At 43.4% G+C, this 14,901-nt stretch overlaps 2 protein-coding genes across 2 annotated transcripts in view; one reads left to right on the top strand and one right to left on the bottom strand.

Moving 5' to 3' along the window:
* Positions 1-1,965, bottom strand: part of T265_01026 (hypothetical protein) — a gene marked incomplete at both ends in the record, with an annotated part of 6,414 nt that extends 4,449 nt beyond the window's left edge. Inside the window, one exon of the mRNA XM_009164969.1 lies at positions 1,870-1,965. Coding sequence (XP_009163233.1) covers positions 1,870-1,965 — 96 coding nt within the window. The remainder of the gene's footprint in view (positions 1-1,869) is intronic.
* Positions 1,966-9,651: 7,686 nt separating this feature from the next.
* T265_01025 (hypothetical protein) overlaps positions 9,652-14,901 on the top strand; it is a gene marked incomplete at both ends in the record, with an annotated part of 58,008 nt that continues 52,758 nt past the window's right edge. The window contains one exon of the mRNA XM_009164968.1: positions 9,652-9,872. Coding sequence (XP_009163232.1) covers positions 9,786-9,872 — 87 coding nt within the window. The remainder of the gene's footprint in view (positions 9,873-14,901) is intronic.

Raw genomic sequence — 14,901 nt, 5'->3', positions numbered from 1 at the left:
ACCGTCCGGATCTTACAATATATATATATATATATATTTCAGAAGTACGGAAACCTTTAACTAGCAGCTGTTTGACTGATTTCATTGTGTTCTTTCTGAACAGATTTAACGTACCTACTAGCACTAAACGTTTACTCAACTTGCTTTAGCAAAATACAACAAAGCGAGGATAGCTAGCACTGCGGAAACGTTTGTGAATCTTACTGAAGACTTCGCCCGGTAGGCGAAGCCGATCCATGAGTAATAATCGATAAACTGTTCAATGATTATCAGAAATCATCAGCAGTGCATGTCTCATGAAATTCCAGTAGAGTCCCAAAATCGCGATTTCCTCAACACAAAACAGTTTGACCACGATCGTTTGATGAAAAATGCGAATAACTAGTACTTAGACGGGATACAGCGGTGCCCGTCATTCCGTTCAGCCGTGAAGTGGAACCTTCATCTGAGAATCGGTTACTCAAGGAGTCATCCAAGACCCGTGATTGAAAAATGAAAGGCGCTACAACATGTCAGAATTCAAGTAAATCGCACTCCTGATTGGCTTCTCGGTGTCAAGGGACTTGAATTACAGAACAAAATTTTGAATAAAACTCTTACATCCCCTCAAACTACCAGCATTTTACATCGTCCGCTCCCTTCAGGAAATCATTTGTTTCCAGTCTCGACTGGGTCACTCCAAAAAATTTCCAACTACTTTTTCCAACAGCTGACTATTCGAAAGGCGTTTTTTGTTACCTGCACAAGTGACTAATAATATATCAGTAAAATCAAAACGAATGAGGTCCTCGTAAGCAGTGTTGTAGCAAACTGTGTAAAATATTTTATTCACTTGTAGTCGAATGTAAGTCACAGTGCTCGTCCAGAATAAGCGAAATCGTTAGAGCACAGTGACCTGGGTCTGAAATAAACCGACGAGGAGTAGTACTCAAAGTCTCGGTGTAGTACAACCTGCAGCCTGTTCAGCATTATGCCATCTGCAATTTCAAGGAAACTTCGTCGGTGGGAGGAAAGATAAAACCAAGTCAGACCAGGAGATTCGCGCTAAGTATGTTCGTATTGATCCACACCAAGTTTATCCCCCTTGTTGGAGCTTATGATGAGTGCATATCGTTGCCTGCTCTGGAAATCGAACAGCTGAAATGCGAAGAGTAAGTCCAATGCAGAGCCAGTCCCGTGACACGCCGACGGCTCGGGGGTCGGGACAGGCTGGTTGATTAATCGAAACCACTGTGTTGTCTTTCCAGGCATTCAAAAACTTTAATACTTTTGCTACAAGTTAAGCAATTCCAACTACACGCATCAAAATATCAGGTTCAACTTTTGAAGATTTGTACACATAAAGTACTGTTAACTACATGTAGCTTCGAAACGAAGCTAACTCAAGGGTGCCGGTCTTGTTGCAAGGAACTCTGGTTCTTCGGGAAATTGCAAAAGAACACCCAAAGTACGTGCTTTTTACCTCGAGTTCGAGTATTTGTCTAGAAGTTCCATGCTATTCTTCCGACCACTGGGGATTGGTTTGATAGATTAACCATGGTCTGAAGCAGCAATCTCGTCATCGAAATAATGTGGTCCCCATTCTGGAGGGCGGGTTTTAGCCGACCAACCCAGGCTTTGCGTGATCTTTTCCCGATCTCTCTAACCAGCAAAATGTTTAACATCTCTCTGATTGTGTACGCGGATACATGGTCTATCCAAAGTAGCTTCAGGTGCCCGACACACTCCTCGATGGAAGTCCCCGTTGCACAACCGAAGTCTCGCTTTCTAGTTTCCTCGTTAATTTGCCGACACAAAACCACACACAACCACACGAGCCATTGTTGTTGATGAAGACACGAAGATGTCTCACTTCCGCTGCCAAAAGACAAAACAGCCTGTGTTCAGTGAGCGCAGGTTCAGGAGCATGATATCAAAGTTTGCTGGTGCAAAGTACATGCCAAAGGACGGAATGACTTTGATCATTCGATCCAAACACACCCACTCTTCTTTCTTTTCCTTTTAGACGGAAACGATGCCCTCTCCACATTCCAGATAGAAAAGCGCTTCATCAACAGCTATTCGAAGAACTTTTGGCGTCCTCCTCATTATTTCATTTATCACAAACTTAAGTAGGAATGGAGAGGCGGTGGGCACCTCTGACAGACATCTATTTGTGTAGGTAAGCTTTCGAAGAGCTCTCCGCACATGCCCGGAAGTCTGGGAATACAAAAAACGCATTGCGCTCACAAACTTCTGGAGCATTCCTTGATGGGCAAGCGTGTTAAAGAGAACAGACAGGCCAACCGATTTGAATGCGTCCAGGAAATCCAGGAATACTAAAAGAGTGAATCGTTTGTACGTATGGTGTTGTTCCGGCACCCGATGCAATATGAAGATTTAGTCAAAGCCACCTTTACCAGGCCGAATCCTGCTCACTCCTCTTGAGTCAGTGTTTCACGATCCACTCACTACTAAAATGCCGAAGCAGAAATGAAGGCGAATATCTTGTTACGACCAGGGTCAAGCTGATTTCACTGAGATTACCGCATCCTCTACGAGCCCTTTTTGTAAAAGAGCACTTTGTCGATTCCCCTCAGCTGTCTGGAACAATTTTGTTCTCCCAAATGCAGGCAAACAGGTCAGCCAAGCACTGACTGAGGACTTCATCATTCTCCATGAACAGTGAGTACTGTTGCGAGGCATTTGGACCAGGTGTGTCGTGCTTTAGAGAGCATACGTTTTCACTAATTTTTGAGGCCGTATTGGGGTTCCAGTTTCAACTTCCCAGGCTCTAGTTCAGCTGCATTGTCCAAACGAGTGACAGAATTTGATAACGAGAACTGTTACTCAAACTGCTGGGCCCACTGGTCGAGACTTCATTCTCTATTGAACACGGTCATGTCTCAAAAATCCCGCAAAAAGACTGACAGTAGGCTTTTTACAGAGAGAAATATAATTTTAAAAAATGCAGTCCTGAGAAGTTTTCATCTATGATTGGAAACAGCGCATGAATAATCTCTTTAGAAGTAAACTGATGACAAATTTTGTCCAAGGTAACTTATGCTTAGTATAGGTCTCATGAGGGCTTTGGGCCTATCAGTTCACTCCTTTATTGTTCCGTGTCTCACGAGGTTAATCGAATCCACATTCGTCGTTAGCAATGCACTGTAATGGCCGAATTCAGTATCATGGTTGTTAAAGCCCAATACCAGATAGGCAGCATCTGCTGATGGAAATACGAAACAACGTTAGAGAATTGTACGGACGTGACAAACTACTGATAAGTTTGCTGTAAACTATTCAATACACCCACTTGGAACCCAGCTAAATCTCTCGTTTATGGTGTTCTTTTACAATGTATTAAGGCATCTCAAACTCTAACGTGAGACGGACTTTTGCAGTACATTCAGTCAGAAAGGAACATCATAAACGAAAGCTTCAGCTAGGCTGCAGGTTAGCCTTCCGTCAAAACCAAACTCGCGTGCGAATGCGTGTACTAGTCAAACGTTAAGGCCACTCAAACAACAAAAGAAGACGATCAAGTCAAAACTTGACTGTCGAAGTAATATATAACGTACAACTAGGCATTTCCTGTGCCGTCTACTAGCGGGCGCAGATACTATCAACGTACTGACTCACCATTCCGTCCGTCCGGTGTAAATCTCCAGACACGAACCTTGCCGCAGCATTCCACGCTCAATCTTTTGGCCAAATCCAAACTGAGGGTCGTAGTCAGCTGGTTGTTGGCCTGTTTTACGTGCACTGAACTCAACTCATGCAGCATTTGAGGGCGATAATCACAGACTCAATTTATTCAACGTTTCAATTGATCTATTTAAGCACTGTCCTTGAACCAGCGGTCGAAAAACAGTGATCTGTTATCCACAGGAAATATGTGAACATGTGAACAGTTCTGAGTGAGTAAATATCGACTAGCGTTCAACTGATCGATCCATTGATTTTACGTCTGCATTCCATTGACTACCCTACCCAAATGTGCTCACGAGTACATAGACAACATTGGTTCGTTCAAATTAAACTTTTTTTTGCCGCTGCGAACGCCTAAAATTCAAACTACTACTATCGTAAGTTGCTAAAAACCTGCAAGATGTCTGAATTTTTAGAGGAATTAGGCTTCGGATTGCTTGGATTTTTTCGTTCATAGTACATATGTTCTCCACAGTTATTTACCTTCAACCTGTGGTCAAAGGAAGCCGACTAACCGCCCTAAAGTTGGCAGATAGTTTAATTACGACTAGTGCATTGGATCAAACCCAAAGTGTCTAACTCTCGGTCAGGCTTTCTGCCGAGCATATTGCAAAGTCAACTTTAACGAATTAGGTAGATTGAATCTCTTGAATTCCAGATTTCGACACCTTTTGAACAGTCACTCATTATTACTATAGTTTGGAACAAAAAACCTCCAGTCAGTCAGCAGCTTAGTCTTACCAGTGTGCAAAAATAGACATTTTTCACCTATATGAACACGTTTCTCACACTTGCGTGTACAAAGTTTGCGGAAATTTGGGCAAAATGGTAAGCTTCAGTACGATACTTGTTCGTGGACGTAGAAAACGATAAATCCTAGCTAAGCCCAGTTTTCGAACGATAATTTAAGCGCACGTGTATCCGTGTAAATATATAACCTGCGTATTTTTCACTGATTTTGAATCAGTATGCATTTACGAGGCTTCGTTCGTGATTGACGTTCGAATTTCTGATGAATTGATTAAAAATCTTCGCAAGTTCCCCATTTTTGCCCCCTCTGCTTAAATAGAGGTTGTGGAGTCGAAACTGCGTGAAATTTCGTATCAGAGGGGCGAAAACGGCGATAGGTTGAAGATGTAGTGTTGAGATAGGCTTCCGTAAGCTGAAAACACCACCTTAGGCTGTGTACCACATTTCTATGGTACCGATAGATTCTGTTCATGCGGGATATCTACTCTATAAAAGTTGCCTGATTGTTGATACCTTGTGAAGTTTTGGAGCATTTCTAGGTTGAGGGTTACAGTTCTCTTGTTGAAGACCAGTAGTGGAGGCATACAATTTCGCGTTGTACACTCAATGCACCAATACCAATTCTTTTACGCCCTTTAGTGAAGATCGAATCTGTGGCAAGCTCTTCATCCTTTGGAGTCATTTGAGATATTTTAGGATGCGTATTTTTTTAAGATGTCATATTTCCCTGGAACTCACACATCTTCTGAAATGTTTGACGTTTAATTTTCTAGTGAGGTCAAAATGAAGGAAAAAAGATCGGCTACCCATAGGTTTGCTGAAAATTCTTCGACAGCCCACGACCGGTTTTGTCATTCTTGCAGCTAATCAGGTAGGCGCAGTCCCCGAGTTTTCGTCAAACTCATGTTCTACTTGAACCCAAATCGCACGAAATTAGTGAAATACACTCATTCGCAAACAAATTTAGTTTCGGCGGGAGGCGCAGCTGAAACCCAGCTGAATCTCTCGATATCTCGAATCTCGTACCAACTGAAACATGAAGCCCACTAAGCAGCGCACTTGGTTGCTTGGAAACCTTATAAGCGATAGAATCACCTGGGTTCCAGGTGAATCTCTCACAAAACCAAATTTGTTTGCAAATGAGTGTAATTCGCTGAGAACGATCTTGTTTGCCTACCTGATTAGAAATTAAAAACGCTGCTATGAAACCACTCGAAACGGATATTACGCACACCTCAATCGATTTATTTTACTTGTAGTCAAGCAAACTTGTGTAGAACACGTTTGCTGCAAGGCATTGAAGATTTGTTGATGGTCTACTCTAGTTGAAAATGTTGAATTCCCTGAATCGCTGGGCACGCACATGCCACTATAACCCCTCAGAAATGTTACGTCAGGTTAAACATTGAAAATCAATATATTCGGACTGATATGGTGAGTTGGATTTGGGTCCGAACACTTGATACAACTTTCTTTGGAAACCTTATCACGGCTACTTACGAGTCAGCCTCAAAGCTTGCCTGCTCATCAGACAATCTATGCCTGTTGTGCGGATAACCCATGTTTTCAGGAAAACACATTTGCTGAACAACTGATCGGTCATTCGAGCAAATTCGACATGTTCTCAGAGGCAAAATAATCGTTCTAAAATTAGATCAAGATTAATTGAGTTACTGGGATCAAGACATCTGGTCAATGTGACAGCAGACCGTGCAATTAATCCAAAAATCTTTCTTGCTGACGCCGACATCTAACTCCTCCGGTGTTCTAGCCACTTGAACACGTATCCACGAGTCTAAAGTTTGAATACAAACACGTCTGGTAAAGATACTGCGGTCAGCTGGATACGTTAACTCTCAGACTAACAACTTTATCATTTATTTGCATGTCCTAGTTTTCTGCTTAGGATGAGGGCTGAGCTACGGATATATTAATATTGATTAGCAATGCAATGCCATCACTTTAACCTTCAACTTTTACTGGACAAAGGCACATTTTCATTGTTTCATGGTTATCAAGATCCGCATCTCTGATTAGACCTAGGCCGTCTCATTATCAACCAACGCAGTGTAACGTTGGCCTTTTACAGTTTCATAGTTATCAAGATCCGCATCTTCATTTGGATCCAGGCTGTCTCATTATCAACCAGTACATTCCAACGTTGGCCTTTATTTTCAGCTGAGTAGTGAATACTTACCAGTCGGACTGTCTTTGTTCTGTAGCCATCTGCCACACGTCAGTAAAAAAAGTTTGAAACACATCATCTGATATTCGGCTCAATGGTCACCGAATATTCCCACATATCTGCATCAAGAACCCGATTTTTCCATAAACTCATTCAGTATCAAACCACTAGGATCATTTCAGCGCTATCATCTGCGTTGATAGGCTGGCAAAATACCCATTCGACTGTTAAGGTCCACCGAATAGATCAATCTGGTAACCGACGAAAATCGCCCCAAGGCAGCAGATTCTGGGAAGTGAATCACTAAATTTGCCATAGAACTCGCGTTGCATTGCGGTAGATCAGCTGGTCTCTAGGATGGGAGGTTTCGTCGTGGGTCCAACTGTACTGACGGTGTTCGAGTAAAACTCTAAACTCCGTTCATAGAATTGGGATTCAGAGTATTCCATCAGTCATTGAGGTAGAGGATTTGTGGCCCACAAGTCATTATTGCCACAAACTGTGGAAAAAGCTCAGTGGTGTTATCGTTTTTTTTCCATATTGAAGGATTTAACACGCATTTACCGAAGTGACAGAAAAACTTTAGTGTGCCAAAGTCCTGTACCGCGGAGGATGGGTTTTATATGCCAGTCTTGTAGAGCGCTGAACGGTTGTTTAAAATGTAAGCATAACAGAATTCAAATCGACCGCAGGTCTTGTCCGGGGAATGTAAGTGTATTCATGGACATGAACTATGATGATTCTCTAGTTTGGTCTAACTACTGACTATCCTTCAAGTAGTGTAGCAATATTCTAGGTTGTTCCAATTCGGCCTGCCTCTGGGTGCTTCAAAACGACTTCACCAGATTGTGAATAACGGCTCATCGAATTTTTGGAACAACAACGGCAACAAGAAGAAAATAATTAGTTTACATCTCTTTATTCACACGCGGGGCAATGAATATTTTAGCGACCGCTTAAATTTACCCTGGATATGGAGCAAAAATTTCCCCGCACTGAATAATACGTATCAGGGTTGATAAAATCAGCGACAGTTGGAAAGTTACTTCCGTTATTTGCCGAGCTTCCAAACGACGGCTTGTTAGTGTAGAAAAAGTCGTTTTTCTGATGTAAGTACAATGAATGAGCAGCACGCATTCTTGTCTTTCTTATCTTTAAATTTTGTATGCAAACTTTGTATTTCGAACAGACTGCCATAACAAATAGGTTGACTGGAATTCCTTGAACACTTCTGAGATAAAAACAATCCTATTCTTTCCTACCGCTGGTTATTGATTTTTAGTCGGACTTGGATATTTTTCTTGTCCGATGTGGACCCATTTTTTTCATCATTGGCACACAACGCAAGTTTGCACGCTATAGACCAAGTCACTTGTTCAAATCTAACCATGCGGTTAAAACCATTTGATTGTGATAAACCAAGAGGTAGCTGTCCAATTTGTTTATGAAATCACCTGTAGTACACTTTTTACGGAGGACTCAGACCCCGCACTCGTGAGAGAGTCCTTCGTGGTGCACACTACCGGTCATTCCTCATGGAGATCTTGGTTTCAGCTACCGTTTAGGTCAACATATGACGTTCTCCTGCGAACAGTTCAGGAGAAGACAATAAACTTTTTTCAGGCAAATCAAATTTTCGCGGCCATCCTGAGTGCCAACAGTCTTTTACTACTTACTGATTCAGTAAAGGACAGTAAAACGTTGATGGAAAGTCTTTACTGCGATGCTACTTTACTTGTTAACACATTGGAGAAGCACATGTTCTTGGCTTCTAAGGCAGCATACCTGTGTGTTTTAACGGGCGCCTGTCAGTTACACACATTCCGATCATGTCGTTTTTGCCTAAATTCCGCGGTGTCTTTTTGAATGGTGGGCCGCAGTGCGTTGCTCAATGAATGCTTTGAAGCTACAACCTTGCACCATGAGTCTGTGAAGTAATTAGGAACAGCGAACAATGCTCACGACAAAGGTGTTTGGTGACACTGGATGAATCTATTATCCTATTCACATCTGGCTATTTCGGGCCTTTGAAAATTTGATCCATAGCTTGCCGGGCAGGATACACCTCGTAGGAAACTTTGGCACAACGCTGCTTTCGTCCATCCAAGTCAAAACGTATGTTCCCCGGCTCAAAGGGGTTACTCTGATGTTCTTGGCGGAACACACTGACACATGGTTTCTGAAGAATTCTTGACGGCTCACAACTGGGCTCGTCTTTGTTGGAGATCATCAGCCAGTCACAGTGCCCCGGATGCCGTGAACCTTGAACACGTGATTAATGCAACTCACAAAATGCATTTAATTACTGACTAAGTTGATTTTAGCGGCACAATTGTTCAAAACTCAGATGTCCATTTAAAACACCATTTTGACGGGAACTCGAGGTTCCTCGAGATGTGCGAAACTGGTCATGGGTTGTTGAAGTGTTTTCAGCGCATTTATGGCAATCTACTACGATATCTGGATGGAACATGCGGCAATCTGTGTGCAACACATCCAGCTGAAAACTGTCTTGAACAGGGATTCAGGTGGGATTCAGTTGAGTCTTCCTCTTTACCACCAGCTCATTTCGCAAATGGCGGTAATTTGCCGGTGACTTTGATACGACTGACCTTTGAGTATCTTCTATCGACCACTTTATCAAATGCTTTTGAAACGATCATCGATCCAGAACTTTTCCCCACTTCGAGTCTACTTCAAGGCGTTTAACAATCTCAAAACGGACTATGTTGTATCCGTTAAATAGCAAGAATGCATTAATCATGTCGACTAATCGGTGGAAACAATTAGAATCTTAAGTTGTGCACAATTGCCTGATAGTTCTGAGGTAGCAGCAACCTTGTGCTGACCGTTTGCATATCACCATGGCGCCGCCTATCGTTTACACCCAAGCCGTGTGTTTGTCAAACTAACACTGGTGTGTCTGTCACACACCATGCATTGCAGCAGTTTCGATGTGTTGAATATTGTTGCTTATTGTGTCTAAAATGGGCCTCGGCTCGGCTGTGAGAATACCTCCAAGCAGTCTTTAGGGGAGGTTGATTTCTCTGACTGTCACAGAGTTACACGGATTATCTGAATTCATAGAATCAGCCGGGATAACGAATCTCCGATCCATCAGATTCATCATGCCATAGTGGACCGCTACTAATCCGGCCATATGCATCGTCGGTGGGTACCGGTCGCAATGCCTCAGAGCACGGGATATATCTCCGGAGAGCATGCCAAACTGATCCATGCGTGTTCCGTGAGTTGCCTATTTTCGTGTTATTTTAAATTGTCTGTTTGTCACCCAATCGAGATAAAGGACTTTTTTTATGCCAAATCAATCAAGTACCTTAAGAGGAAGTTTCGACGTGTACAAGTTCAAAGCCGCCATACCGAACAACCTGACCAGCTTCTGGTCACTTTTCAGAACTACTTGTAATCTGTTGCACTGGTAATTATAAGGTCCAATGAAACGAAGCATTCTGACGATTTATTAGTAATGAGGTGATTGAATAGACGTACATCCGTATGGAACAATAATCACACCTTGAAGCGAGTTTGCCAGCTGTTTGATATGATTGGTTCAGGATGAACGGGATGAACTGTCACGTGACTGAAACCTTTGTACCTCCCTGAAGGGTCTCCATTAGGATAAAAGCCTTCGGGCGACTGGATTTCCGGGACAGGACCGTACTTTCAAGGCATCTGGCTTGGGGCACACAGCAACGCAAGTTTATATTCGGAACATAGCTCCCTGCCTTTTAGAACTTTCGTCAACCTTCTCCTAGTTGGATGAATCATTAGGGCTCATTACAAATTCCAGAAACATATATGAAATGGTTGTTTTGTATACTGAGTGAATGAAACTATTCGACTGATGTGTCAGTAATGAACTCAGATGAAAAAGTCAGCCTGTATCTTTGACTGAAGTGCCGGAGTTTGCGTTAGATCAGATGTGAACAGAATTTTCAGTAAGGGAACTACTCAGAAGGTTGCTGAAAACTCTTCGACAACCCACGACCGGACAGCCCACGACCGATTTCGCCCCTTTTGGGGCTCATCAGGTAGGCGCAGTCCCCGAGTTTCCGTCAACCACATGTTTTACTTTTAGAATATCATAAATGAGAGATTCAGTTGAGTCTCTCGTGGAAACCAAATCGATTTGCAAATCAGTCTATTTAAAGTAGGTCATAAGGTTGACGGAAACTCGGGGACTGCGCCTACCTGATGAGCCCCAAAAGGGGCGAAATCGGTCGTGGGCTGTCAAAGAGTTTTCAGAGCAACCTTGTGAGTAGTTTCTTTTATGAAAATATACTGCGATATCTCAAATATCGTGCCAACTGAAACATGAGACGGTCTGTGTACAGCATTTTCAGTTGTAGAATTTTCAGTACTTTGAAAAAACATTCGGAAATCACAGAAATTACTTCAGATGTTTTCCTCCAAGATCGGTTATCTACTTCACGGTTCCATAATCGGTTGTCAGACCAGATATTGTTTTCTAATTCTCCCCAGGTTTTCTGAGCGTTCGTCCAAGCGTCGACTGAATCACCTTCTGTCTTGAAGGACAGCTTCGCACAAAGTCAAGACTTGTTGTATAGTATTCATAATACGTAATATATGCCTTGCGCTTCAGCAGTAATCCGTTAGCTGACTCGTTTCCTGACACGCTTCAAGCACATTAGATTTGACCAAAGCTCGCGAACTCTGCGAACCTCCCCTAGAGATCATACATATCTAGTTTGGTTGCCGAGTTCAACTACATGTGTTCAGTGGTGCAGGTAGAACCCCAATGAATGACCTTCATGGATGTTTCGGATCAAAACGGAGCAAGAAAATTGTTTGATGTCTAGGACTTATTTCAGTAGGTTGTCAGGGAACAAGAACTAAAAGTATGTGCAGCCAGAGTTCACATTAGGTTCATATCAGGCAATATATACCGATGGAAAGGAATGACTAAGCACACCTCACATCAAGGACCTGGGTGACTTCAGCTGAATTCCGTTTGACAGCCATGACCCGAGTGTTTCAATTCGCAAAGTGCAGATAACACAGACAGATAACATAACGAAAGGATGGCCCCAACCCACACAGGCATTTGACACTCACCTGTACAGCCAACACCTTTTGTTGTCTTTTGTGCCCTCCCCATCCATCGTTCACTTTGGGGTGCCTTCTAGGAGGGAATATTTTAACCGAACAAGGCGAGGCTAGACAACCACACACCAACTGGTGTGCGGACCAGATAGCCATGCTAGAGTAGTCAGCTTCAGTTAGACAAGCTGCCAAAACTCTTTAGAACCCATTCACCAGGCTTTAACATTGTTAATCCGACGTTCTCAGGTGATCCACATGCAATGCCTTGAAGGCGGTGGTGTTTGAGGGTAGGCGGTACACTTTTGGCTTCAGTCTAAAGCAGCCAGATTTTGGTTCCTGTATGGATGGGATAATGTAACTGGTGGGGTTTCACAATTCCATATTTGCCTGCATCCCGCCCCCCACAAAGACGGAAACCACTCATTTTTGGCCGGGTGGCTGAACGGCCGGCTAATCGTGCAGGACCAGTCAGGTCCCGTCCCACCGAACACAGTTTCGGTGATTCTCTTGGTTCTGTTGATTAGCTCAACAACTTGAAAGCCAGGGACAAGGTGTATTCGCATTGCTGAAACTCCGTCGACAGCCCACAACCGGTTTCGCTCTTCTAGGGGCTTATCAGGTGAGCGCAGACCCGGGTTTCCGTCAACCTCATGTTCTACTTTGAAGCCAAACTGTACAAAATTAGCGAATCTACACTCATTTGCAAACTAATTGGTTTTTCGCTTGATGATGGTCTCAGTCAAATGAATGTGCTGCATGCACCAGGCGCCCTCATGTTTCAGTCGCTACGATATTTCAAATATCGCGATGCATGTATATATTTGTATTGTAATGTACTACTCATAAGGTTGCTGAAAATTCTTCGATAGCCCACGACCGGTTTCGCCCTCCTAATTCGGGCTCATCAGGTAGGCGCAGACCCCGAGTTTCCATCAATCTTATGTTCTGCTTGAAACCGAATTGCCCGAACTTAGCGAAATACACTCATTTGCAAACTAATTTGGTTTTTCACGAGACTCAACCGAATCTCTCGTTTGGGATGTTTCCAGGCAACGTTTCCAGAAACAAGGTGCTTTTTTTGCCCGGTGTTATGCAACCACTTGCCAACATCCACTCGTCTAAAAGCGTTGTATGTTTAACTGAAACTTGATTTTGGTTTTCCGAACTAAAAAGCTTGAGTTACGCGACAAATCTTCAACTCCACCACAAAAAAAATGGATGGTGAAACGATTCGGTCGTCTTTTTGTCCCACGATGTTTACTGTCTGCGGTCGGGCATCATTTAAACGAGTACTGCAGGAGATTTCGCATAAGTGAACTTAGGACCTGGGTTATGACATCCGGTGACACAAAGTTCACCTCGAAGGAGCAGAATGACCGCAAATCTTCCCCTACTAATATTCCAGTTCGATGTGACACGTAGGCTGCGGAGAAAACCGCAAAAAGAGCTGCCTTTGTTTTAAACAAAAAAAAGTTGAAGTGCACTGAGCTCAGAGCCAAAAATATGGGTCCGTGTGACATTGTGCAAAACACCCAGAAATCTCCAAAAATAACTGTGGCGAAGAAAGACACGTTGCTCAATCCAACTTTAAAGGATGAGATTATAGCTTCTTATTACATTGGACAACAAGGACATGTTGCCGAATCTGACCCCATCTGTTTTCATAAAAACTACTCACAAGGTTGCTGAAAACTCTTCGACAGCCCACAACCGGTTTCTCCCTTCTTGGGGCTCATCAGGTAGGCGCAGTCCCCGAGTTCCCGTCAACGTTATGTTCCACTTGAACCTCATCTGTGTTTTATACCTAAGTCTGTTCGTGATGTCATCGACATCAATCTGCCACGCTTGGCCGTAAGTGCTATTCAGAACACTCACACAGTTATTCGCTTTGCACGCCCAGTCTCCTAAATTTGCACGGAGAAACACTCTAGAGACAATCATGACTCTGATCAACCTCTCTTGTCCGAACTGCTGAGTGTTCAAACTGCCGCCACCACTCGGGTTCAAAACTTCCTCAAGTAGTTTCGTCAGAGGAGTATTGCCAATGAGTCACAATAAAAATGATAGGGTTGTTCGATACCTCCCTCCTCTTCACAGAAGACTGCCCCCCCCCCAATACGACGAAATCACCTTTGACAGTTTCCGAATCTCTCCTCACAGTGCCATCAACTTAGGAGATGGGCGTATACGTGGTTATCGGTTTGTTGGCTGAGCTCAGTCTGGCACCCACATAGACCAAGGAAATTTGTGAACGACAAGCGCGGGCAATAGTTCACAAACGGAAAACGAGATTCAAATTTTAACTAAACATACAGCGCTTTCAGACGAGTGGATGTTGGTAAGTGATTGCAAAAACAAGCAAATTGTCTCTGCAAACAATGCCTGGAAACATCAGCTGAGTTCTGGGTGAGTCTCTCGCAAAACCAAATTCGTTTGCAACTGAGTGTATTTCGCCCAATTCAAGTTTGCTAAAAAGCTGCCTAACGCAGCAGTGTTGACCGTGCCCAAAGCCTTTCCCACAAGTTTTACAATCAATAAACAACTTACAATAAAAATAAAAAAGTTAACCACAGATTCCGAAGAGTTCGTTTCTCAACCATCATTAACGATGATCATCAATACGGTTGCATAGTTCGTCTGCTGCTGAAGCCATAAACTGTTTTTCACCCTTCTGTGTACGTTGGACATGGATTTTTAGCGCCGGATCCAAACAACCAGATAACAATCATAATCACCGACGACGGTGAGTAGGATCCGACAACAGCATAGGTGTATACCCTGTCACGAAGACACCGGACCTTACCGTGGTGTGACGATTTGCGCACCTAAGCGATCCATTGAGCTACACCGGGTAGTGTCCCCGTGACATTCACTCATATCAGGTTGGTCAATGGTTAGAGGTCTGACAAACACAGTCTCCTGGCCGTCCAGGTTGGGGGTTGGAACATGTGGCTACTTGTTTCGTAGAAATGGTAATGCATTTGCATTTCGCGCCAAACACCGCTTCCTTGCGGTTAGGCTTTTAAGCCAAGGTTTGGGCTGAGGACCCTAGTCGTCCCCCTGTCTGGATGTGGGCGCCCTGGCAGTATCCTAGCCCTCGTACAACCATGACACTGATACGGCAGCGAAGCATCGGTGTTGAACACTGATATCATGCTGTCGATGAAGAAGAAGAAGATGATGATGATGAT

The sequence above is a fragment of the Opisthorchis viverrini genome, assembly GCF_000715545.1.
Source record: "Opisthorchis viverrini unplaced genomic scaffold opera_v5_11, whole genome shotgun sequence".
Classification (NCBI taxonomy): Eukaryota; Metazoa; Platyhelminthes; class Trematoda; order Opisthorchiida; family Opisthorchiidae; genus Opisthorchis; species Opisthorchis viverrini.
Note: the sequence above shows the minus strand (reverse complement) of the source record. Positions and strands in the feature narration are given on the sequence as shown.